Source organism: Oncorhynchus nerka, unplaced genomic scaffold, assembly GCF_034236695.1.
Source record: "Oncorhynchus nerka isolate Pitt River unplaced genomic scaffold, Oner_Uvic_2.0 unplaced_scaffold_963, whole genome shotgun sequence".
Lineage (NCBI taxonomy): Eukaryota > Metazoa > Chordata > Actinopteri > Salmoniformes > Salmonidae > Oncorhynchus > Oncorhynchus nerka.
Genome location: NW_027040352.1, coordinates 10001 through 37243, shown reverse-complemented (window position 1 = coordinate 37243; position 27243 = coordinate 10001). Strand labels below are relative to the sequence as shown.

The 27243-nt window shown below is 47.7% G+C and overlaps 1 protein-coding gene across 1 annotated transcript in view; it reads left to right on the top strand.

The window, feature by feature from the left end:
- Positions 1 to 27243, top strand: part of LOC135570641 (serine/threonine-protein kinase TBK1-like) — a 52509-nt gene that overhangs the window by 17182 nt on the left and 8084 nt on the right. The window contains 2 exon segments of the mRNA XM_065016581.1: positions 4599 to 4657; positions 8216 to 8307. Coding sequence (XP_064872653.1) covers positions 4599 to 4657; positions 8216 to 8307 — 151 coding nt within the window.

Here is a 27243-nt window from a genome sequence, read left to right as displayed (position 1 = left end):
CTGGCGCCATCACCTCATGTTTCAGCATGATAATGCACGTCTCAAGGATCTGTACACAATTCCAGGAAGCTGAAAATGTCCCAGTTCTTCCATGGCCTGCATACTCATTAAACATGTCACCCCATTGAGCATGTTTGGGATGCTCTGGATCGACGTGTACGACAGCGTGTTCCAGTTCCCGCCCAATACCCAGCAGCTTAGCGCAGCCACTGAAGAGGAGTGGGACAACATTCCACAATCAACAGCCTGATCAACTCTGAAGGAGACGTGTCGCGCTGCATGAGACAAATGGTGGTCACACCAGATACTGACTGGTTTTCTGATCACACCAGATACTGACTGCGTTTCTGATCACACCAGCTACTGACTGGTTTTCTGATCACACCAGATACTGACTGGTTTTCTGGTCACACCAGATACGGACTGGTTTTCTGATCACACCAGATACTGACTGGTTTTCTGATCACACCAGATATTGACTGGTTTTCTGATCACACCAGATACTGACTGGTTTTCTGATCACACCAGATACTGACTGGTTTTCTGATCACACCAGATACGGACTGGTTTTCTGGTCACACCAGATACGGACTGGTTTTCTGATCCACACCAGATACTGACTGGTTTTCTGATCCACACCAGATACTGACTGGTTTTCTGATCACACCAGATACTGACTGGTTTTCTGATCACACCAGATACTGACTGGTTTTCTGGTCACACCAGATACTGACTGGTTTTCTGATCCACACCAGATACTGACTGGTTTTCTGATCCACACCAGATACTGACTGGTTTTCTGATCCACACCAGATACTGACTGGTTCTGATCCACACCAGATACTGACTGGTTTTCTGATCCACACCAGATACTGACTGGTTTTCTGATCCACACCAGATACGGACCGGTTTTCTGATCCACACCAGATACTGACTGGTTTTCTGATCCACACCAGATACTGACTGGTTTTCTGATCCACACCAGATACTGACTGGTTTTCTGATCCACACCAGATACTGACTGGTTTTCTGATCCACACCAGATACTGACTGGTTTTCTGATCACACCAGATACTGACTGGTTTTCTGATCCACACCAGATACTGACTGGTTTTCTGATCCACACCAGATACTGACTGGTTTTCTGATCCACACCAGATACTGACTGGTTTTCTGATCCACACCAGATACTGACTGGTTTTCTGATCCACACCAGATACTGACTGGTTTTCTGATCCACACCAGATACTGACTGGTTTTCTGATCCATGCCAGATACTGACTGGTGTTCTGATCCACGCCAGATACTGACTGGTTTTCTGATCCACACCAGATACTGACTGGTTTTCTGATCCACACCAGATACTGACTGGTTTTCTGATCCACACCAGATACTGACTGGTTTTCTGATCCACACCAGATACTGACTGGTTTTCTGATCAACACCAGATACTGACTGGTTTTCTGATCCACAGCAGATACTGACTGGTTTTCTGATCACACCAGATACTGACTGGTTTTCTGATCCACACCAGATACTGACTGGTTTTCTGATCCACACCAGATACTGACTGGTTTTCTGATCCACAGCAGATACTGACTGGTTTTCTGATCCACCCCAGATACTGACTGGTTTTCTGATCCACCCCAGATACTGACTGGTTTTCTGATCCACCCCAGATACTGACTGGTTTTCTGATCCACACCAGATACTGACTGGTTTTCTGATCCACAGCAGATACTGACTGGTTTTCTGATCCACCCCAGATACTGACTGGTTTTCTGATCCACACCAGATACTGACTGGTTTTCTGATCCACACCAGATACTGACTGGTTTTCTGATCCACACCAGATACTGACTGGTTTTCTGATCCACACCAGATACTGACTGGTTTTCTGATCCACACCAGATACTGACTGGTTTTCTGATCCACACCAGATACTGACTGGTTTTCTGATCACACCAGATACTGACTGGTTTTCTGATCCACACCAGATACTGACTGGTTTTCTGATCCACACCAGATACTGACTGGTTTTCTGATCCACACCAGATACTGACTGGTTTTCTGATCCACACCAGATACTGACTGGTGTTCTGATCCACACCAGATACTGACTGGTGTTCTGATCCACACCAGATACTGACTGGTTTTCTGATCCACACCAGATACTGACTGGTTTTCTGATCCACCCCAGATACTGACTGGTTTTCTGATCCACACCAGATACTGACTGGTTTTCTGATCCACACCAGATACTGACTGGTTCTGATCCACACCAGATACTGACTGGTTTTCTGATCCACACCAGATACTGACTGGTTCTGATCCACACCAGATACTGACTGGTTTTCTGATCCACACCAGATACTGACTGGTTTTCTGATCCACACCAGATACGGACCGGTTTTCTGATCCACACCAGATACTGACTGGTTCTGATCCACACCAGATACTGACTGGTTCTGATCCACACCAGATACTGACTGGTTTTCTGATCCACACCAGATACTGACTGGTTCTGATCCACACCAGATACTGACTGGTTTTCTGATCCACACCAGATACTGACTGGTTCTGATCCACACCAGATACTGACTGGTTTTCTGATCCACACCAGATACTGACTGGTTTTCTGATCCACACCAGATACGGACCGGTTTTCTGATCCACACCAGATACTGACTGGTTTTCTGATCCACACCAGATACGGACCGGTTTTCTGATCCACACCAGATACTGACTGGTTTTCTGATCCACACCAGATACTGACTGGTTTTCTGATCCACACCAGATACTGACTGGTTTTCTGATCCACACCAGATACTGACTGGTTTTCTGATCCACACCAGATACTGACTGGTTTTCTGATCCACACCAGATACTGACTGGTTCTGATCCACACCAGATACTGACTGGTTCTGATCCACACCAGATACTGACTGGTTCTGATCCACACCAGATACTGACTGGTTCTGATCCACACCAGATACTGACTGGTTCTGATCCACACCAGATACTGACTGGTTCTGATCCATGCCCCTGCCTTTTATTTAAGGTATCTGTGACCAACAGATGCATATCTGTATTCCAAGTCATGTGAAATCCACAGATTAGGGTCTAATGAATTTATTTCAATTGACTGATTTCCTTCTAAAATTCTTTAATTGTTGCATGTTGTGTTTAAATTGTGTTCAGCCCTTCAGTGTTTTCTTGTATTTGTGTTGCGGGAGGCAGACAGGTATTCCCTTTGGGGGAAACAGGACTTTACATAGACAGTAACGGGCAGACGGAGGTTAACGGGCAGACGGAGGTTAACGGGCAGACAGGTATTCCCTTTGGGGGAAACAGGACTTTACATAGACAGTAACGGCAGACGGAGGTTAACGGGCAGACGGAGGTTAACGGGCAGACAGGTATTCCCTTTGGGGGAAACAGGACTTTACATAGACAGTAACGGCAGACGGAGGTTAACGGGCAGACGGAGGTTAACGGGCAGACAGGTATTCCCTTTGGGGGAAACAGGACTTTACATAGACAGTAACGGCAGACGGAGGTTAACGGGCAGACGGAGGTTAACGGGCAGACGGAGGTTAACGACAGACGGAGGTTAACGGGCAGACAGGTATTCCCTTTGGGGGAAACAGGACTTTACATAGACAGGGACTGAGGTTAACGACAGACGGAGGTTAACGACAGACGGAGGTTAACGACAGACGGAGGTTAACGACAGACGGAGGTTAACGACAGACGGAGGTTAACGACAGACGGAGGTTAACGGGCAGACGGAGGTTAACGGGCAGACGGAGGTTAACGGGCAGACGGAGGTTAACGGGCAGACGGAGGTTAACGGGCAGACGGAGGTTAACGGGCAGACGGAGGTTAACGGGCAGACGGAGGTTAACGGGCAGACGGAGGTTAACGGGCAGACGGAGGTTAACGGGCAGACGGAGGTTAACGACAGACGGAGACTGAGGTTAACGACAGACAGAGACGGAGGTTAACGACAGACAGAGACGGAGGTTAACGACAGACAGAGACGGAGGTTAACGACAGACAGAGACGGAGGTTAACGACAGACAGAGACGGAGGTTAGCGACGACAGACAGAGACGGAGGTTAACGACAGACAGAGACGGAGGTTAACGACAGACAGAGACGGAGGTTAACGACAGACAGAGACGGAGGTTAACGACAGACAGAGACGGAGGTTAACGACAGACAGAGACGGAGGTTAACGACAGACAGAGACGGAGGTTAACGACAGACAGAGACGGAGGTTAACGACAGACAGAGACGGAGGTTAACGACAGACAGAGACGGAGGTTAACGACAGACAGAGACGGAGGTTAACGACAGACAGAGACGGAGGTTAACGACAGACGGAGGTTAAAGGGCAGACGGAGGTTAACGGGCAGACGGAGGTTAACGGGCAGACGGAGGTTAACGGGCAGACGGAGGTTAACGGGCAGACGGAGGTTAACGGGCAGACGGAGGCTGAGGTTAACGGGCAGACGGAGGCTGAGGTTAACAGACCTCAGTCTCTATCTATCTGTCTGTCTGGCTGTTAACCTCAGTCTCTATTGATCTCCACAGCGAGTCCTCCTAAAGTCCAGCCTCGCTACGATCTGGACCTGGATGCCAGCTATGCCAAGGTAACTATATGTTATGCTATATGTTATGCTAGCTATGCCAAGGTAACTATATATTATGTTATATGTTATGCTAGCTATGCCAAGGTAACTATATATTATGCTATATGTTATGCTAGCTATGCCAAGGTAACTATATATTATGCCAGCTATGCCAAGGTAACTATATATTATGCTATATGTTATGCCAGCTATGCCAAGGTAACTATATATTATGCTATATGTTATGCCAGCTATGCCAAGGTAACTATATATTATGCTATATGTTATGCCAGCTATGCCAAGGTAACTATAGGTTATGCTATATGTTATGCCAGCTATGCCAAGGTAACTATATATTATGCTATATGTTATGCCAGCTATGCCAAGGTAACTATATATTATGCTAAATGTTATGCCAGCTATGCCAAAGTAACTATATATTATGCTATATGTTATGCCAGCTATGCCAAGGTAACTATATATTATGCTATATGTTATGCCAGCTATGCCAAGGTAACTAAATGTTATGCCAGCTATGCCAAGGTAACTAAATGTTATGCCAGCTATGCCAAGGTAACTAAAGGTTATGCCAGCTATGCCAAGGTAACTATATATTATGCCAGCGATGCCAAGGTAACTATATATTATGCCAGCGATGCCAAGGTAACTATATATTATGCCAGCTATGCCAAGGTAACTGTATATTATGCCAGCGATGCCAAGGTAACTAAATGTTATGCCAGCTATGCCAAGGTAACTATATATTATGCCAGCTATGCCAAGGTAACTATATATTATGCCAGCGATGCCAAGGTAACTAAATGTTATGCCAGCTATGCCAAGGTAACTAAATGTTATGCCAGCTATGCCAAGGTAACTATATATTATGCTATATGTTTTGCCAGCTATGCCAAGGTAACTATATATTATGCTATATGTTATGCCAGCTATGCCAAGGTAACTATGTTATGCCAGCTATGCCAAGGTAACTATAGGTTATGCTATATGTTATGCCAGCTATGCCAAGGTAACTATATATTATGCCAGCTATGCCAAGGTAACTAAATGTTATGCCAGCTATGCCAAGGTAACTAAAGGTTATGCCAGCTATGCCAAGGTAACTAAATGTTATGCCAGCTATGCCAAGGTAACTAAATGTTATGCCAGCTATGCCAAGGTAACTATATATTATGCTATATGTTATGCCAGCTATGCCAATGTAACTAAATGTTATGCCAGCTATGCCAAGGTAACTATATATTATGCTATATGTTATGCCAGCTATGCCAAAGTAACTATATATTATGCTATATGTTATGCCAGCTATGCCAAGGTAACTAAATGTTATGCCAGCTATGCCAAGGTAACTATAGGTTATGCCAAGGTAACTATAGGTTATGCCAGCTATGCCAAGGTAACTATAGGTTATGCCAGCTATGCCAAGGTAACTATATGTTAATGCTGCAGGGCATTCAGAAAGTATTCAGACCCCTTCCCCTTTTCCACATTTTGTTACGTTACAGTGACTTATTCTAAAATGAATAAATAAATATAAAAGTACTGAGTAAAGGGTCTATATATATATATATATATATACCCCTCCCTACCACTGAGTAAAGGGTCTATATATATATATATACCCCTCCCTACCACTGAGTAAAGGGTCTATATATATATATATACCCCTCCCTACCACTGAGTAAAGGGTCTATATATATATATATACCCCTCCCTACCACTGAGTAAAGGGTCTATATATATATATATACCCCTCCCTACCACTGAGTAAAGGGTCTATATATATATATATACCCCTCCCTACCACTGAGTAAAGGGTCTATATATATATATATACCCCTCCTACCACTGAGTAAAGGGTCTATATATATATATACCCCTCCCTACCACTGAGTAAAGGGTCTATATATATATATATACCCCTCCCTACCACTGAGTAAAGGGTCTATATATAGCCCAGTCAAAAAGTACTGAGTAAAGGGTCTATATATATATATATATACCCCTCCCTACCACTGAGTAAAGGGTCTATATATATATATATACCCCTCCCTACCACTGAGTAAAGGGTCTATATATATATATATACCCCTCCCTACCACTGAGTAAAGGGTCTATATATATATATATATACCCCTCCCTACCACTGAGTAAAGGGTCTATATATATATATATACCCCTCCCTACCACTGAGTAAAGGGTCTATATATATATATATATACCCCTCCCTACCACTGAGTAAAGGGTCTATATATATATATATACCCCTCCCTACCACTGAGTAAAGGGTCTATATATATATATATACCCCTCCCTACCACTGAGTAAAGGGTCTATATATAGCCCAGTCAAAAAGTACTGAGTAAAGGGTCTATATATATATATATACCCCTCCCTACCACTGAGTAAAGGGTCTATATATATATATATACCCCTCCCTACCACTGAGTAAAGGGTCTATATATATATATATACCCCTCCCTACCACTGAGTAAAGGGTCTATATATAGCCCAGTCAAAAGTACTGAGTAAAGGGTCTATATATATATATATACCCCTCCCTACCACTGAGTAAAGGGTCTATATATATATATATGCCCCTCCCTACCACTGAGTAAAGGGTCTATATATATATATATACCCCTCCTACCACTGAGTAAAGGGTCTATATATATATATATACCCCTCCCTACCACTGAGTAAAGGGTCTATATATATATATATACCCCTCCCTACCACTGAGTAAAGGGTCTATATATATATATATATACCCCTCCCTACCACTGAGTAAAGGGTCTATATATATATATATACCCCTCCCTACCACTGAGTAAAGGGTCTATATATATATATATACCCCTCCCTACCACTGAGTAAAGGGTCTATATATATATATATATACCCCTCCCTACCACTGAGGAAGTACAGTTCCCGCTCAGCCCAGTCAAAACTGTTCGCTGCTCTGGCCCCCCAAGGGTCCGAACACTTATGTAAATGAGATATTTCCGTTTTTTTTTATTTGAACATAAACTGTTTCTGAGTTGTCTTTATGGGGTATTGTGATGTCATTATGGGGTATTGTGATGTCTTTATGGGGCATTGTGATGTCATTATGGGGCATTGTGATGTCATTATGGGGCATTGTGATGTCATTATGGGGCATTGTGTGTAAAAAAACATTTGAATCCATTATAGAATAAGGCTGTAATGTAACAAAATGTGGGAACATTCAAGGGGTCTGAATACTTTTGTGAAGGCAGTGTAAAGGTTATGCCAGCGATGCCAAGGTAACCAAGGTAACCGAGATCCGCTAGATGTCCGTCAGACTCTCACCCTGAGTAAAGCCACAAAGCAACATGTAGCTCAACATGGGCAGGTTGCCGTTTATTGAGATGACTCATGTTCTGGAGGCAGCTCTGCAGCATGGTCACTAGCTGAATCCTAACCTTAACCACACTGCTAACCTATCCCCCCCAAACAGAAGCTGTGTGTCCGTAGGGGGAGGATGGAGTGTGTGGTGCCTCTAACTAATATCCTAAAATGTCTTCCTCCGTTGTCCAGACGTTTGCAGGAGACGTGGGCCACCTGTGGAAGACCTCAGACTCCCTGTTGGTTTGTCAGGAGCTGGTCAGGAAGGGAGTCAGGGGACTGATGTAAGTCCTGTTAACTCAAACCTTACAATGCACCAGACAACCAGCACATTCACCTGGTATACCCCTCAACTGGTACACTGTTCACCTGGTATACCCCTCAACTGGTACACTGTTCACCTGGTATACCCCTCAACTGGTACACTGTTCACCTGGTATACCCCTCTGTCAACTGGTACACTGTTCACCTGGTATACCCCTCAACTGGTACACTGTTCACCTGGTATACCCCTCAACTGGTACACTGTTCACCTGGTATACCCCTCAACTGGTACACTGTTCACCTGGTATACCCCTCAACTGGTACACTGTTCACATGGTATACACCTCAACTGGTACACTGTTCTCCTGGTATACCCCTCAACTGGTACACTGTTCTCCTGGTATACCCCTCAACTGGTACACTGTTCACCTGGTATACCCCTCAACTGGTACACTGTTCACCTGGTATACCCCTCAACTGGTACACTGTTCACCTGGTATACCCCTCAACTGGTACACTGTTCACCTGGTATACCCCTCTGTCAACTGGTACACTGTTCTCCTGGTATACCCCTCAACTGGTACACTGTTCTCCTGGTATACCCCTCAACTGGTACACTGTTCACCTGATATACCCCTCTGTCAACTGGTACACTGTTCACCTGATATACCCCTCAACTGGTACACTGTTCTCCTGGTATACCCCTCAACTGGTACACTGTTCACCTGGTATACCCCTCAACTGGTACACTTCACCTGGTATACCCCTCAACTGGTACACTGTTCACCTGGTATACCCCTCAACTGGTACACTGTTCACCTGGTATACCCCTCAACTGGTACACTGTTCACCTGGTATACCCCTCAACTGGTACACTGTTCACCTGGTATACCCCTCAACTGGTACACTGTTCACCTGGTATACCCCTCAACTGGTACACTGTTCACCTGGTATACCCCTCAACTGGTACACTGTTCACCTGGTATACCCCTCAACTGGTACACTGTTCACCTGGTATACCCCTCAACTGGTACACTGTTCACCTGGTATACCCCTCAACTGGTACACTGTTCACCTGGTATACCCCTCAACTGGTACACTGTTCACCTGATATACCCCTCTGTCAACTGGTACACTGTTAACCTGATATACCCCTCAACTGGTACACTGTTCTCCTGGTGTACCCCTCAACTGGTACACTGTTCACCTGGTATACCCCTCAACTGGTACACTGTTCTCCTGGTATACCCCTCAACTGGTACACTGTTCTCCTGGTATACCCCTCAACTGGTACACTGTTCTCCTGGTATACCCCTCAACTGGTACACTGTTCACCTGGTATACCCCTCAACTGGTACACTGTTCACCTGATATACCCCTCAACTGGTACACTGTTCTCCTGGTATACCCCTCTGTCAACTGGTACACTGTTCACCTGGTATACCCCTCTGTCAACTGGTACACTGTTCACCTGGTATACCCCTCTGTCAACTGGTACACTGTTCACCTGATATACCCCTCAACTGGTACACTGTTCACCTGGTATACCCCTCAACTGGTACACTGTTCACCTGGTATACCCCTCAACTGGTACACTGTTCACCTGGTATACCCCTCTGTCAACTGGTACACTGTTCACCTGATATACCCCTCAACTGGTACACTGTTCACCTGGTATACCCCTCAACTGGTACTGTTCTCCTGGTATACCCCTCAACTGGTACACTGTTCACCTGGTATACCCCTCAACTGGTACACTGTTCACCTGGTATACCCCTCTGTCAACTGGTACACTGTTCTCCTGGTATACCCCTCAACTGGTACACTGTTCTCCTGATATACCCCTCAACTGGTACACTGTTCACCTGATATACCCCTCTGTCAACTGGTACACTGTTCACCTGATATACCCCTCAACTGGTACACTGTTCACCTGGTATACCCCTCAACTGGTACACTGTTCACCTGGTATACCCCTCAACTGGTACACTGTTCTCCTGGTATACCCCTCAACTGGTACACTGTTCTCCTGGTATACCCCTCAACTGGTACACTGTTCACCTGGTATACCCCTCTGTCAACTGGTACACTGTTCACCTGGTATACCCCTCAACTGGTACACTGTTCTCCTGGTATACCCCTCAACTGGTACACTGTTCACCTGGTATACCCCTCAACTGGTACACTGTTCACCTGGTATACCCCTCAACTGGTACACTGTTCACCTGGTATGCCCCTCAACTGGTACACTGTTCACCTGGTATACCCCTCAACTGGTACACTGTTCACCTGGTATGCCCCTCTGTCAACTGGTACACTGTTCACCTGGTATACCCCTCTGTCAACTGGTACACTGTTCACCTGGTATACCCCTCAACTGGTACACTGTTCTCTTGATATACCCCTCAACTGGTACACTGTTCACCTGATATACCCCTCTGTCAACTGGTACACTGTTCACCTGGTATACCCCTCTGTCAACTGGTACACTGTTCTCCTGGTATACCCCTCAACTGGTACACTGTTCACCTGGTATACCCCTCTGTCAACTGGTACACTGTTCACCTGATATACCCCTCTGTCAACTGGTACACTGTTCACCTGGTATACCCCTCAACTGGTACTGTTCTCCTGGTATACCCCTCAACTGGTACACTGTTCACCTGTTATACCCCTCAACTGGTACACTGTTCACCTGGTATACCCCTCAACTGGTACACTGTTCACCTGGTATACCCCTCTGTCAACTGGTACACTGTTCTCCTGGTATACCCCTCAACTGGTACACTGTTCTCCTGATATACCCCTCAACTGGTACACTGTTCACCTGATATACCCCTCTGTCAACTGGTACACTGTTCACCTGATATACCCCTCAACTGGTACACTGTTCTCCTGGTATACCCCTCAACTGGTACACTGTTCACCTGGTATACCCCTCAACTGGTACACTGTTCTCCTGGTATACCCCTCAACTGGTACACTGTTCACCTGGTATACCCCTCAACTGGTACACTGTTCACCTGGTATACCCCTCTGTCAACTGGTACACTGTTCACCTGGTATACCCCTCAACTGGTACACTGTTCACCTGGTATACCCCTCTGTCAACTGGTACACTGTTCACCTGGTATACCCCTCAACTGGTACACTGTTCACCTGGTATACCCCTCTGTCAACTGGTACACTGTTCACCTGGTATACCCCTCTGTCAACTGGTACACTGTTCACCTGGTATACCCCTCAACTGGTACACTGTTCTCCTGATATACCCCTCAACTGGTACACTGTTCACCTGATATACCCCTCTGTCAACTGGTACACTGTTCACCTGATATACCCCTCAACTGGTACACTGTTCTCCTGGTATACCCCTCAACTGGTACACTGTTCACCTGGTATACCCCTCAACTGGTACACTGTTCACCTGGTATACCCCTCAACTGGTACACTGTTCACCTGGTATACCCCTCAACTGGTACACTGTTCACCTGGTATACCCCTCTGTCAACTGGTACACTGTTCACCTGGTATACCCCTCAACTGGTACACTGTTCACCTGGTATACCCCTCTGTCAACTGGTACACTGTTCACCTGATATACCCCTCAACTGGTACACTGTTCTCCTGGTATACCCCTCAACTGGTACACTGTTCACCTGGTATACCCCTCAACTGGTACACTGTTCTCCTGGTATACCCCTCAACTGGTACACTGTTCTCCTGGTATACCCCTCAACTGGTACACTGTTCACCTGGTATACCCCTCTGTCAACTGGTACACTGTTCACCTGGTATACCCCTCAACTGGTACACTGTTCTCCTGGTATACCCCTCAACTGGTACACTGTTCACCTGGTATACCCCTCAACTGGTACACTGTTCACCTGGTATACCCCTCAACTGGTACACTGTTCACCTGGTATACCCCTCAACTGGTACACTGTTCACCTGGTATACCCCTCAACTGGTACACTGTTCACCTGGTATACCCCTCTGTCAACTGGTACACTGTTCACCTGGTATACCCCTCTGTCAACTGGTACACTGTTCACCTGGTATACCCCTCAACTGGTACACTGTTCTCTTGATATACCCCTCAACTGGTACACTGTTCACCTGATATACCCCTCTGTCAACTGGTACACTGTTCACCTGGTATACCCCTCTGTCAACTGGTACACTGTTCTCCTGGTATACCCCTCAACTGGTACACTGTTCACCTGGTATACCCCTCTGTCAACTGGTACACTGTTCACCTGATATACCCCTCTGTCAACTGGTACACTGTTCACCTGGTATACCCCTCAACTGGTACTGTTCTCCTGGTATACCCCTCAACTGGTACACTGTTCACCTGTTATACCCCTCAACTGGTACACTGTTCACCTGGTATACCCCTCTGTCAACTGGTACACTGTTCTCCTGGTATACCCCTCAACTGGTACACTGTTCTCCTGATATACCCCTCAACTGGTACACTGTTCACCTGATATACCCCTCTGTCAACTGGTACACTGTTCACCTGATATACCCCTCAACTGGTACACTGTTCTCCTGGTATACCCCTCAACTGGTACACTGTTCACCTGGTATACCCCTCAACTGGTACACTGTTCTCCTGGTATACCCCTCAACTGGTACACTGTTCACCTGGTATACCCCTCAACTGGTACACTGTTCACCTGGTATACCCCTCTGTCAACTGGTACACTGTTCACCTGGTATACCCCTCAACTGGTACACTGTTCACCTGGTATACCCCTCAACTGGTACACTGTTCACCTGGTATACCCCTCAACTGGTACACTGTTCACCTGGTATACCCCTCTGTCAACTGGTACACTGTTCACCTGGTATACCCCTCAACTGGTACACTGTTCACCTGGTATACCCCTCTGTCAACTGGTACACTGTTCACCTGATATACCCCTCAACTGGTACACTGTTCTCCTGGTATACCCCTCAACTGGTACACTGTTCACCTGGTATACCCCTCAACTGGTACACTGTTCTCCTGGTATACCCCTCAACTGGTACACTGTTCTCCTGGTATACCCCTCAACTGGTACACTGTTCACCTGGTATACCCCTCTGTCAACTGGTACACTGTTCACCTGGTATACCCCTCAACTGGTACACTGTTCTCCTGGTATACCCCTCAACTGGTACACTGTTCACCTGGTATACCCCTCAACTGGTACACTGTTTACCTGGTATACCCCTCAACTGGTACACTGTTCACCTGGTATACCCCTCAACTGGTACACTGTTCACCTGGTATACCCCTCAACTGGTACACTGTTCACCTGGTATACCCCTCTGTCAACTGGTACACTGTTCACCTGGTATACCCCTCTGTCAACTGGTACACTGTTCACCTGGTATACCCCTCAACTGGTACACTGTTCTCTTGATATACCCCTCAACTGGTACACTGTTCACCTGATATACCCCTCTGTCAACTGGTACACTGTTCACCTGGTATACCCCTCTGTCAACTGGTACACTGTTCTCCTGGTATACCCCTCAACTGGTACACTGTTCACCTGGTATACCCCTCTGTCAACTGGTACACTGTTCACCTGATATACCCCTCTGTCAACTGGTACACTGTTCACCTGGTATACCCCTCAACTGGTACTGTTCTCCTGGTATACCCCTCAACTGGTACACTGTTCACCTGTTATACCCCTCAACTGGTACACTGTTCACCTGGTATACCCCTCTGTCAACTGGTACACTGTTCTCCTGGTATACCCCTCAACTGGTACTGTTCTCCTGGTATACCCCTCAACTGGTACACTGTTCACCTGGTATACCCCTCAACTGGTATTGTTCTCCTGGTATACCCCTCAACTGGTACACTGTTCACCTGTTATACCCCTCAACTGGTACACTGTTCACCTGGTATACCCCTCTGTCAACTGGTACACTGTTCTCCTGGTATACCCCTCAACTGGTACACTGTTCTCCTGATATACCCCTCAACTGGTACACTGTTCACCTGATATACCCCTCTGTCAACTGGTACACTGTTCACCTGATATACCCCTCAACTGGTACACTGTTCTCCTGGTATACCCCTCAACTGGTACACTGTTCACCTGGTATACCCCTCAACTGGTACACTGTTCTCCTGGTATACCCCTCAACTGGTACACTGTTCACCTGGTATACCCCTCAACTGGTACACTGTTCACCTGGTATACCCCTCTGTCAACTGGTACACTGTTCACCTGGTATACCCCTCAACTGGTACACTGTTCACCTGGTATACCCCTCTGTCAACTGGTACACTGTTCACCTGATATACCCCTCAACTGGTACACTGTTCTCCTGGTATACCCCTCAACTGGTACACTGTTCACCTGGTATACCCCTCAACTGGTACACTGTTCTCCTGGTATACCCCTCAACTGGTACACTGTTCACCTGGTATACCCCTCAACTGGTACACTGTTCTCCTGGTATACCCCTCAACTGGTACACTGTTCACCTGGTATACCCCTCAACTGGTACACTGTTCTCCTGGTATACCCCTCAACTGGTACACTGTTCTCCTGGTATACCCCTCAACTGGTACACTGTTCACCTGGTATACCCCTCTGTCAACTGGTACACTGTTCACCTGATATACCCCTCAACTGGTACACTGTTCTCCTGGTATACCCCTCAACTGGTACACTGTTCACCTGGTATACCCCTCAACTGGTACACTGTTCTCCTGGTATACCCCTCAACTGGTACACTGTTCACCTGGTATACCCCTCAACTGGTACACTGTTCACCTGGTATACCCCTCTGTCAACTGGTACACTGTTCACCTGGTATACCCCTCAACTGGTACACTGTTCACCTGGTATACCCCTCTGTCAACTGGTACACTGTTCACCTGATATACCCCTCAACTGGTACACTGTTCTCCTGGTATACCCCTCAACTGGTACACTGTTCACCTGGTATACCCCTCAACTGGTACACTGTTCTCCTGGTATACCCCTCAACTGGTACACTGTTCACCTGGTATACCCCTCAACTGGTACACTGTTCTCCTGGTATACCCCTCAACTGGTACACTGTTCACCTGGTATACCCCTCAACTGGTACACTGTTCTCCTGGTATACCCCTCAACTGGTACACTGTTCTCCTGGTATACCCCTCAACTGGTACACTGTTCACCTGGTATACCCCTCTGTCAACTGGTACACTGTTCACCTGGTATACCCCTCAACTGGTTCACCTGATATACCCCTCTGTCAACTGGTTCACCTGATATACCCCTCTGTCAACTGGTTCACCTGTTATACCCCTCAACTGGTACACTGTTCACCTGGTATACCCCTCAACTGGTACACTGTTCACCTGGTATACCCCTCTGTCAACTGGTACACTGTTCTCCTGGTATACCCCTCAACTGGTACACTGTTCTCCTGATATACCCCTCAACTGGTACACTGTTCACCTGATATACCCCTCTGTCAACTGGTACACTGTTCACCTGATATACCCCTCAACTGGTACACTGTTCTCCTGGTATACCCCTCAACTGGTACACTGTTCACCTGGTATACCCCTCAACTGGTACACTGTTCTCCTGGTATACCCCTCAACTGGTACACTGTTCTCCTGGTATACCCCTCAACTGGTACACTGTTCACCTGGTATACCCCTCAACTGGTACACTGTTCACCTGGTATACCCCTCAACTGGTACACTGTTCACCTGGTATACCCCTCAACTGGTACACTGTTCACATGGTATACCCCTCTGTCAACTGGTACACTGTTCACCTGGTATACCCTTCAACTGGTACACTGTTCACCTGGTATACCCCTCTGTCAACTGGTACACTGTTCACCTGGTATACCCCTCTGTCAACTGGTACACTGTTCACCTGGTATACCCCTCTGTCAACTGGTACACTGTTCACCTGGTATACCCCTCTGTCAACTGGTACACTGTTCACCTGGTATACCCCTCTGTCAACTGGTACACTGTTCACCTGGTATACCCCTCTGTCAACTGGTACACTGTTCACCTGATATACCCCTCAACTGGTACACTGTTCACCTGGTATACCCCTCAACTGGTACACTGTTCTCCTGGTATACCCCTCAACTGGTACACTGTTCACCTGGTATACCCCTCAACTGGTACACTGTTCATCTGGTATACCCCTCAACTGGTACACTGTTCACCTGGTATACCCCTCTGTCAACTGGTACACTGTTCATCTGGTATACCCCTCAACTGGTACACTGTTCACCTGGTATACCCCTCTGTCAACTGGTACACTGTTCACCTGGTATACCCCTCAACTGGTACACTGTTCACCTGGTATACCCCTCTGTCAACTGGTACACTGTTCACCTGATATACCCCTCAACTGGTACACTGTTCTCCTGGTATGCCCCTCAACCACTGTTCACCTGGTATACCCCTCAACTGGTACACTGTTCACCTGGTATGCCCCTCTTCTGGTACACTGTTCACCTGATATACCCCTCAACTGGTACACTGTTCTCCTGGTATACCCCTCAACTGGTACACTGTTCACCTGGTATACCCCTCAACTGGTACACTGTTCACCTGGTATACCCCTCAACTGGTACACTGTTCTCCTGGTATACCCCTCAACTGGTACACTGTTCTCCTGGTATACCCCTCAACTGGTACACCGTTCTCCTGGTATACCCCTCAACTGGTACACCGTTCTCCTGGTATACCCCTCAACTGGTACACTGTTCACCTGGTATACCCCTCAACTGGTACACTGTTCTCCTGGTATACCCCTCAACTGGTACACTGTTCACCTGGTATACCCCTCAACTGGTACACTGTTCTCCTGGTATACCCCTCAACTGGTACACTGTTCACCTGGTATACCCCTCAACTGGTACACTGTTCTCCTGGTATACCCCTCAACTGGTACACTGTTCTCCTGATATACACCTCAACTGGTACACTGTTCACCTGATATACCCCTCTGTCAACTGGTACACTGTTCACCTGATATACCCCTCTGTCAACTGGTACACTGTTCACCTGGTATACCCCTCTGTCAACTGGTACACTGTTCACCTGGTATACCCCTCTGTCAACTGGTACACTGTTCACCTGATATACCCCTCTGTCAACTGGTACACTGTTCACCTGGTATACCCCTCAACTGGTACACTGTTCACCTGGTATACCCCTCAACTGGTACACTGTTCACCTGGTATACCCCTCAACTGGTACACTGTTCACCTGGTATACCCCTCTGTCAACTGGTACACTGTTCACCTGGTATACCCCTCTGTCAACTGGTACACTGTTCACCTGGTATACCCCTCAACTGGTACACTGTTCTCTTGATATACCCCTCAACTGGTACACTGTTCACCTGATATACCCCTCTGTCAACTGGTACACTGTTCACCTGGTATACCCCTCTGTCAACTGGTACACTGTTCTCCTGGTATACCCCTCAACTGGTACACTGTTCACCTGGTATACCCCTCTGTCAACTGGTACACTGTTCACCTGATATACCCCTCTGTCAACTGGTACACTGTTCACCTGGTATACCCCTCAACTGGTACTGTTCTCCTGGTATACCCCTCAACTGGTACACTGTTCACCTGTTATACCCCTCAACTGGTACACTGTTCACCTGGTATACCCCTCTGTCAACTGGTACACTGTTCTCCTGGTATACCCCTCAACTGGTACACTGTTCTCCTGATATACCCCTCAACTGGTACACTGTTCACCTGATATACCCCTCTGTCAACTGGTACACTGTTCACCTGATATACCCCTCAACTGGTACACTGTTCTCCTGGTATACCCCTCAACTGGTACACTGTTCACCTGGTATACCCCTCAACTGGTACACTGTTCTCCTGGTATACCCCTCAACTGGTACACTGTTCACCTGGTATACCCCTCAACTGGTACACTGTTCACCTGGTATACCCCTCAACTGGTACACTGTTCACCTGGTATACCCCTCAACTGGTACACTGTTCACCTGGTATACCCCTCAACTGGTACACTGTTCACCTGGTATACCCCTCTGTCAACTGGTACACTGTTCACCTGGTATACCCCTCTGTCAACTGGTACACTGTTCACCTGGTATACCCCTCAACTGGTACACTGTTCTCCTGATATACCCCTCAACTGGTACACTGTTCACCTGATATACCCCTCTGTCAACTGGTACACTGTTCCCCTGATATACCCCTCAACTGGTACACTGTTCTCCTGGTATACCCCTCAACTGGTACACTGTTCTCCTGGTATACCCCTCAACTGGTACACTGTTCACCTGGTATACCCCTCAACTGGTACACTGTTCACCTGGTATACCCCTCTGTCAACTGGTACACTGTTCACCTGGTATACCCCTCAACTGGTACACTGTTCACCTGGTATACCCCTCTGTCAACTGGTACACTGTTCACCTGGTATACCCCTCAACTGGTACACTGTTCACCTGGTATACCCCTCTGTCAACTGGTACACTGTTCACCTGGTATACCCCTCTGTCAACTGGTACACTGTTCACCTGGTATACCCCTCTGTCAACTGGTACACTGTTCACCTGATATACCCCTCTGTCAACTGGTACACTGTTCACCTGGTATACCCCTCAACTGGTACACTGTTCTCCTGGTATACCCCTCAACTGGTACACTGTTCACCTGGTATACCCCTCAACTGGTACACTGTTCATCTGGTATACCCCTCAACTGGTACACTGTTCACCTGGTATACCCCTCTGTCAACTGGTACACTGTTCATCTGGTATACCCCTCAACTGGTACACTGTTCACCTGGTATACCCCTCTGTCAACTGGTACACTGTTCACCTGGTATACCCCTCAACTGGTACACTGTTCACCTGGTATACCCCTCTGTCAACTGGTACACTGTTCACCTGATATACCCCTCAACTGGTACACTGTTCTCCTGGTATACCCCTCAACTGGTAGACTGTTCACCTGGTATACCCCTCAACTGGTACACTGTTCACCTGGTATACCCCTCAACTGGTACACTGTTCTCCTGGTATACCCCTCAACTGGTACACTGTTCTCCTGATATACCCCTCTGTCAACTGGTACACTGTTCACCTGATATACCCCTCAACTGGTACACTGTTCTCCTGGTATACCCCTCAACTGGTACACCGTTCTCCTGGTATACCCCTCAACTGGTACACTGTTCACCTGGTATACCCCTCAACTGGTACACTGTTCTCCTGGTATACCCCTCAACTGGTACACTGTTCACCTGGTATACCCCTCAACTGGTACACTGTTCTCCTGGTATACCCCTCAACTGGTACACTGTTCTCCTGATATACCCCTCAACTGGTACACTGTTCACCTGATATACCCCTCTGTCAACTGGTACACTGTTCACCTGATATACCCCTCTGTCAACTGGTACACTGTTCACCTGGTATACCCCTCTGTCAACTGGTACACTGTTCACCTGGTATACCCCTCTGTCAACTGGTACACTGTTCACCTGATATACCCCTCTGTCAACTGGTACACTGTTCACCTGGTATACCCCTCAACTGGTACACTGTTCTCCTGGTATACCCCTCAACTGGTACACTGTTCACCTGGTATACCCCTCAACTGGTACACTGTTCACCTGGTATACCCCTCAACTGGTACACTGTTCACCTGGTATACCCCTCAACTGGTACACTGTTCACCTGGTATACCCCTCAACTGGTACACTGTTCACCTGGTATACCCCTCTGTCAACTGGTACACTGTTCACCTGGTATACCCCTCTGTCAACTGGTACACTGTTCACCTGGTATACCCCTCAACTGGTACACTGTTCTCTTGATATACCCCTCAACTGGTACACTGTTCACCTGATATACCCCTCTGTCAACTGGTACACTGTTCACCTGGTATACCCCTCTGTCAACTGGTACACTGTTCTCCTGGTATACCCCTCAACTGGTACACTGTTCACCTGGTATACCCCTCTGTCAACTGGTACACTGTTCACCTGATATACCCCTCTGTCAACTGGTACACTGTTCACCTGGTATACCCCTCAGCTGGTACTGTTCTCCTGGTATACCCCTCAACTGGTACACTGTTCACCTGTTATACCCCTCAACTGGTACACTGTTCACCTGGTATACCCCTCTGTCAACTGGTACACTGTTCTCCTGGTATACCCCTCAACTGGTACACTGTTCTCCTGATATACCCCTCAACTGGTACACTGTTCACCTGATATACCCCTCTGTCAACTGGTACACTGTTCACCTGATATACCCCTCAACTGGTACACTGTTCTCCTGGTATACCCTCAACTGGTACACTGTTCACCTGGTATGCCCCTCAACTGGTACACTGTTCTCCTGGTATACCCCTCAACTGGTACACTGTTCACCTGGTATACCCTCAACTGGTACACTGTTCACCTGGTATACCCCTCTGTCAACTGGTACACTGTTCACCTGGTATACCCCTCAACTGGTACACTGTTCACCTGGTATACCCCTCAACTGGTACACTGTTCACCTGGTATACCCCTCAACTGGTACACTGTTCACCTGGTATACCCCTCTGTCAACTGGTACACTGTTCACCTGGTATACCCCTCTGTCAACTGGTACACTGTTCACCTGGTATACCCCTCTGTCAACTGGTACACTGTTCACCTGGTATACCCCTCAACTGGTACACTGTTCTCCTGATATACCCCTCAACTGGTACACTGTTCACCTGATATACCCCTCTGTCAACTGGTACACTGTTCCCCTGATATACCCCTCAACTGGTACACTGTTCTCCTGGTATACCCCTCAACTGGTACACTGTTCTCCTGGTATACCCCTCAACTGGTACACTGTTCACCTGGTATACCCCTCTGTCAACTGGTACACTGTTCACCTGGTATACCCCTCAACTGGTACACTGTTCACCTGGTATACCCCTCTGTCAACTGGTACACTGTTCACCTGGTATACCCCTCTGTCAACTGGTACACTGTTCACCTGGTATACCCCTCAACTGGTACACTGTTCACCTGGTATACCCCTCTGTCAACTGGTACACTGTTCACCTGATATACCCCTCAACTGGTACACTGTTCTCCTGGTATACCCCTCAACTGGTACACTGTTCACCTGGTATACCCCTCAACTGGTACACTGTTCTCCTGGTATACCCCTCAACTGGTACACTGTTCACCTGGTATACCCCTCAACTGGTACACTGTTCTCCTGGTATACCCCTCAACTGGTACACTGTTCTCCTGGTATACCCCTCTGTCAACTGGTACACTGTTCACCTGGTATACCCCTCAACTGGTTCACCTGATATACCCCTCTGTCAACTGGTTCACCTGATATACCCCTCTGTCAACTGGTTCACCTGTTATACCCCTCAACTGGTACACTGTTCACCTGGTATACCCCTCAACTGGTACACTGTTCACCTGGTATACCCCTCTGTCAACTGGTACACTGTTCACCTGATATACCCCTCAACTGGTACACTGTTCACCTGGTATACCCCTCAACTGGTACACTGTTCTCCTGGTATACCCCTCAACTGGTACACTGTTCTCCTGGTATACCCCTCAACTGGTACACTGTTCACCTGGTATACCCCTCTGTCAACTGGTACACTGTTCACCTGGTATACCCCTCAACTGGTTCACCTGATATACCCCTCTGTCAACTGGTTCACCTGTTATACCCCTCAACTGGTACACTGTTCACCTGGTATACCCCTCAACTGGTACACTGTTCACCTGGTATACCCCTCTGTCAACTGGTACACTGTTCTCCTGGTATACCCCTCAACTGGTACACTGTTCTCCTGATATACCCCTCAACTGGTACACTGTTCACCTGATATACCCCTCTGTCAACTGGTACACTGTTCACCTGATATACCCCTCAACTGGTACACTGTTCTCCTGGTATACCCCTCAACTGGTACACTGTTCACCTGGTATACCCCTCAACTGGTACACTGTTCACCTGGTATACCCCTCAACTGGTACACTGTTCACCTGGTATACCCCTCAACTGGTACACTGTTCACATGGTATACCCCTCTGTCAACTGGTACACTGTTCACCTGGTATACCCTTCAACTGGTACACTGTTCACCTGGTATACCCCTCTGTCAACTGGTACACTGTTCACCTGGTATACCCCTCTGTCAACTGGTACACTGTTCACCTGGTATACCCCTCTGTCAACTGGTACACTGTTCACCTGGTATACCCCTCTGTCAACTGGTACACTGTTCACCTGGTATACCCCTCTGTCAACTGGTACACTGTTCACCTGGTATACCCCTCTGTCAACTGGTACACTGTTCACCTGATATACCCTCAACTGGTACACTGTTCACCTGGTATACCCTCAACTGGTACACTGTTCTCCTGGTATACCCCTCAACTGGTACACTGTTCACCTGGTATACCCCTCAACTGGTACACTGTTCATCTGGTATACCCCTCAACTGGTACACTGTTCACCTGGTATACCCCTCTGTCAACTGGTACACTGTTCATCTGGTATACCCCTCAACTGGTACACTGTTCACCTGGTATACCCCTCTGTCAACTGGTACACTGTTCACCTGGTATACCCCTCAACTGGTACACTGTTCACCTGGTATACCCCTCTGTCAACTGGTACACTGTTCACCTGATATACCCCTCAACTGGTACACTGTTCTCCTGGTATACCCCTCAACTGGTACACTGTTCACCTGGTATACCCCTCAACTGGTACACTGTTCACCTGGTATACCCCTCAACTGGTACACTGTTCTCCTGGTATACCCCTCAACTGGTACACTGTTCTCCTGGTATACCCCTCAACTGGTACACCGTTCTCCTGGTATACCCCTCAACTGGTACACCGTTCTCCTGGTATACCCCTCAACTGGTACACTGTTCACCTGGTATACCCCTCAACTGGTACACTGTTCTCCTGGTATACCCCTCAACTGGTACACTGTTCACCTGGTATACCCCTCAACTGGTACACTGTTCTCCTGGTATACCCCTCAACTGGTACACTGTTCACCTGGTATACCCCTCAACTGGTACACTGTTCTCCTGGTATACCCCTCAACTGGTACACTGTTCTCCTGATATACACCTCAACTGGTACACTGTTCACCTGATATACCCCTCTGTCAACTGGTACACTGTTCACCTGATATACCCCTCTGTCAACTGGTACACTGTTCACCTGGTATACCCCTCTGTCAACTGGTACACTGTTCACCTGGTATACCCCTCTGTCAACTGGTACACTGTTCACCTGATATACCCCTCTGTCAACTGGTACACTGTTCACCTGGTATACCCCTCAACTGGTACACTGTTCACCTGGTATACCCCTCAACTGGTACACTGTTCACCTGGTATACCCCTCAACTGGTACACTGTTCACCTGGTATACCCCTCTGTCAACTGGTACACTGTTCACCTGGTATACCCTCTGTCAACTGGTACACTGTTCACCTGGTATACCCCTCAACTGGTACACTGTTCTCTTGATATACCCCTCAACTGGTACACTGTTCACCTGATATACCCTCTGTCAACTGGTACACTGTTCACCTGGTATACCCTCTGTCAACTGGTACACTGTTCTCCTGGTATACCCCTCAACTGGTACACTGTTCACCTGGTATACCCCTCTGTCAACTGGTACACTGTTCACCTGATATACCCCTCTGTCAACTGGTACACTGTTCACCTGGTATACCCCTCAACTGGTACTGTTCTCCTGGTATACCCCTCAACTGGTACACTGTTCACCTGTTATACCCCTCAACTGGTACACTGTTCACCTGGTATACCCCTCTGTCAACTGGTACACTGTTCTCCTGGTATACCCCTCAACTGGTACACTGTTCTCCTGATATACCCCTCAACTGGTACACTGTTCACCTGATATACCCCTCTGTCAACTGGTACACTGTTCTCCTGGTATACCCCTCAACTGGTACACTGTTCACCTGGTATACCCCTCAACTGGTACACTGTTCTCCTGGTATACCCCTCAACTGGTACACTGTTCACCTGGTATACCCCTCAACTGGTACACTGTTCACCTGGTATACCCCTCAACTGGTACACTGTTCACCTGGTATACCCCTCAACTGGTACACTGTTCACCTGGTATACCCCTCAACTGGTACACTGTTCACCTGGTATACCCCTCTGTCAACTGGTACACTGTTCACCTGGTATACCCCTCTGTCAACTGGTACACTGTTCACCTGGTATACCCCTCAACTGGTACACTGTTCTCCTGATATACCCCTCAACTGGTACACTGTTCACCTGATATACCCCTCTGTCAACTGGTACACTGTTCCCCTGATATACCCCTCAACTGGTACACTGTTCTCCTGGTATACCCCTCAACTGGTACACTGTTCTCCTGGTATACCCCTCAACTGGTACACTGTTCACCTGGTATACCCCTCAACTGGTACACTGTTCACCTGGTATACCCCTCTGTCAACTGGTACACTGTTCACCTGGTATGCCCCTCAACACCTGGTATACCCTGTCAACTGGTACACTGTTCACCTGGTATACCCTCAACTGGTACACTGTTCACCTGGTATACCCCTCTGTCAACTGGTACACTGTTCACCTGGTATACCCCTCTGTCAACTGGTACACTGTTCACCTGGTATACCCCTCTGTCAACTGGTACACTGTTCACCTGGTATACCCCTCTGTCAACTGGTACACTGTTCACCTGGTATACCCCTCTGTCAACTGGTACACTGTTCACCTGATATACCCCTCAACTGGTACACTGTTCACCTGGTATACCCCTCAACTGGTACACTGTTCTCCTGGTATACCCCTCAACTGGTACACTGTTCACCTGGTATACCCCTCAACTGGTACACTGTTCTCCTGGTATACCCCTCAACTGGTAGACTGTTCACCTGGTATACCCCTCAACTGGTACACTGTTCACCTGGTATACCCCTCAACTGGTACACTGTTCACCTGGTATACCCCTCTGTCAACTGGTACACTGTTCACCTGATATACCCCTCTGTCAACTGGTACACTGTTCACCTGGTATACCCCTCAACTGGTACACTGTTCTCCTGGTATACCCCTCAACTGGTACACTGTTCACCTGGTATACCCCTCAACTGGTACACTGTTCACCTGGTATACCCCTCTGTCAACTGGTACACTGTTCACCTGGTATACCCCTCAACTGGTACACTGTTCACCTGGTATACCCCTCAACTGGTACACTGTTCACCTGGTATACCCCTCTGTCAACTGGTACACTGTTCACCTGGTATACCCCTCTGTCAACTGGTACACTGTTCACCTGGTATACCCCTCTGTCAACTGGTACACTGTTCACCTGGTATACCCCTCAACTGGTACACTGTTCTCCTGATATACCCCTCAACTGGTACACTGTTCACCTGATATACCCCTCTGTCAACTGGTACACTGTTCCCCTGATATACCCCTCAACTGGTACACTGTTCTCCTGGTATACCCCTCAACTGGTACACTGTTCTCCTGGTATACCCCTCAACTGGTACACTGTTCACCTGGTATACCCCTCTGTCAACTGGTACACTGTTCACCTGGTATACCCCTCAACTGGTACACTGTTCACCTGGTATACCCCTCTGTCAACTGGTACACTGTTCACCTGGTATACCCCTCTGTCAACTGGTACACTGTTCACCTGGTATACCCCTCAACTGGTACACTGTTCACCTGGTATACCCCTCTGTCAACTGGTACACTGTTCACCTGATATACCCCTCAACTGGTACACTGTTCTCCTGGTATACCCCTCAACTGGTACACTGTTCACCTGGTATACCCCTCAACTGGTACACTGTTCTCCTGGTATACCCCTCAACTGGTACACTGTTCACCTGGTATACCCCTCAACTGGTACACTGTTCTCCTGGTATACCCCTCAACTGGTACACTGTTCACCTGGTATACCCCTCAACTGGTACACTGTTCTCCTGGTATACCCCTCAACTGGTACACTGTTCTCCTGGTATACCCCTCTGTCAACTGGTACACTGTTCACCTGGTATACCCCTCAACTGGTTCACCTGATATACCCCTCTGTCAACTGGTTCACCTGATATACCCCTCTGTCAACTGGTTCACCTGTTATACCCCTCAACTGGTACACTGTTCACCTGGTATACCCCTCAACTGGTACACTGTTCACCTGGTATACCCCTCTGTCAACTGGTACACTGTTCACCTGATATACCCCTCAACTGGTACACTGTTCTCCTGGTATACCCCTCAACTGGTACACTGTTCACCTGGTATACCCCTCAACTGGTACACTGTTCTCCTGGTATACCCCTCAACTGGTACACTGTTCTCCTGGTATACCCTTCAACTGGTACACTGTTCACCTGGTATACCCCTCTGTCAACTGGTACACTGTTCACCTGGTATACCCCTCAACTGGTACACTGTTCACCTGGTATACCCCTCTGTCAACTGGTACACTGTTCACCTGGTATACCCCTCTGTCAACTGGTACACTGTTCACCTGGTATACCCCTCTGTCAACTGGTACACTGTTCACCTGATATACCCCTCAACTGGTACACTGTTCACCTGGTATACCCCTCAACTGGTACACTGTTCTCCTGGTATACCCCTCAACTGGTACACTGTTCACCTGGTATACCCCACAACTGGTACACTGTTCACCTGGTATACCCCTCAACTGGTACACTGTTCATCTGGTATACCCCTCAACTGGTACACTGTTCACCTGGTATACCCCTCTGTCAACTGGTACACTGTTCACCTGGTATACCCCTCAACTGGTACACTGTTCACCTGGTATACCCCTCTGTCAACTGGTACACTGTTCACCTGATATACCCCTCAACTGGTACAC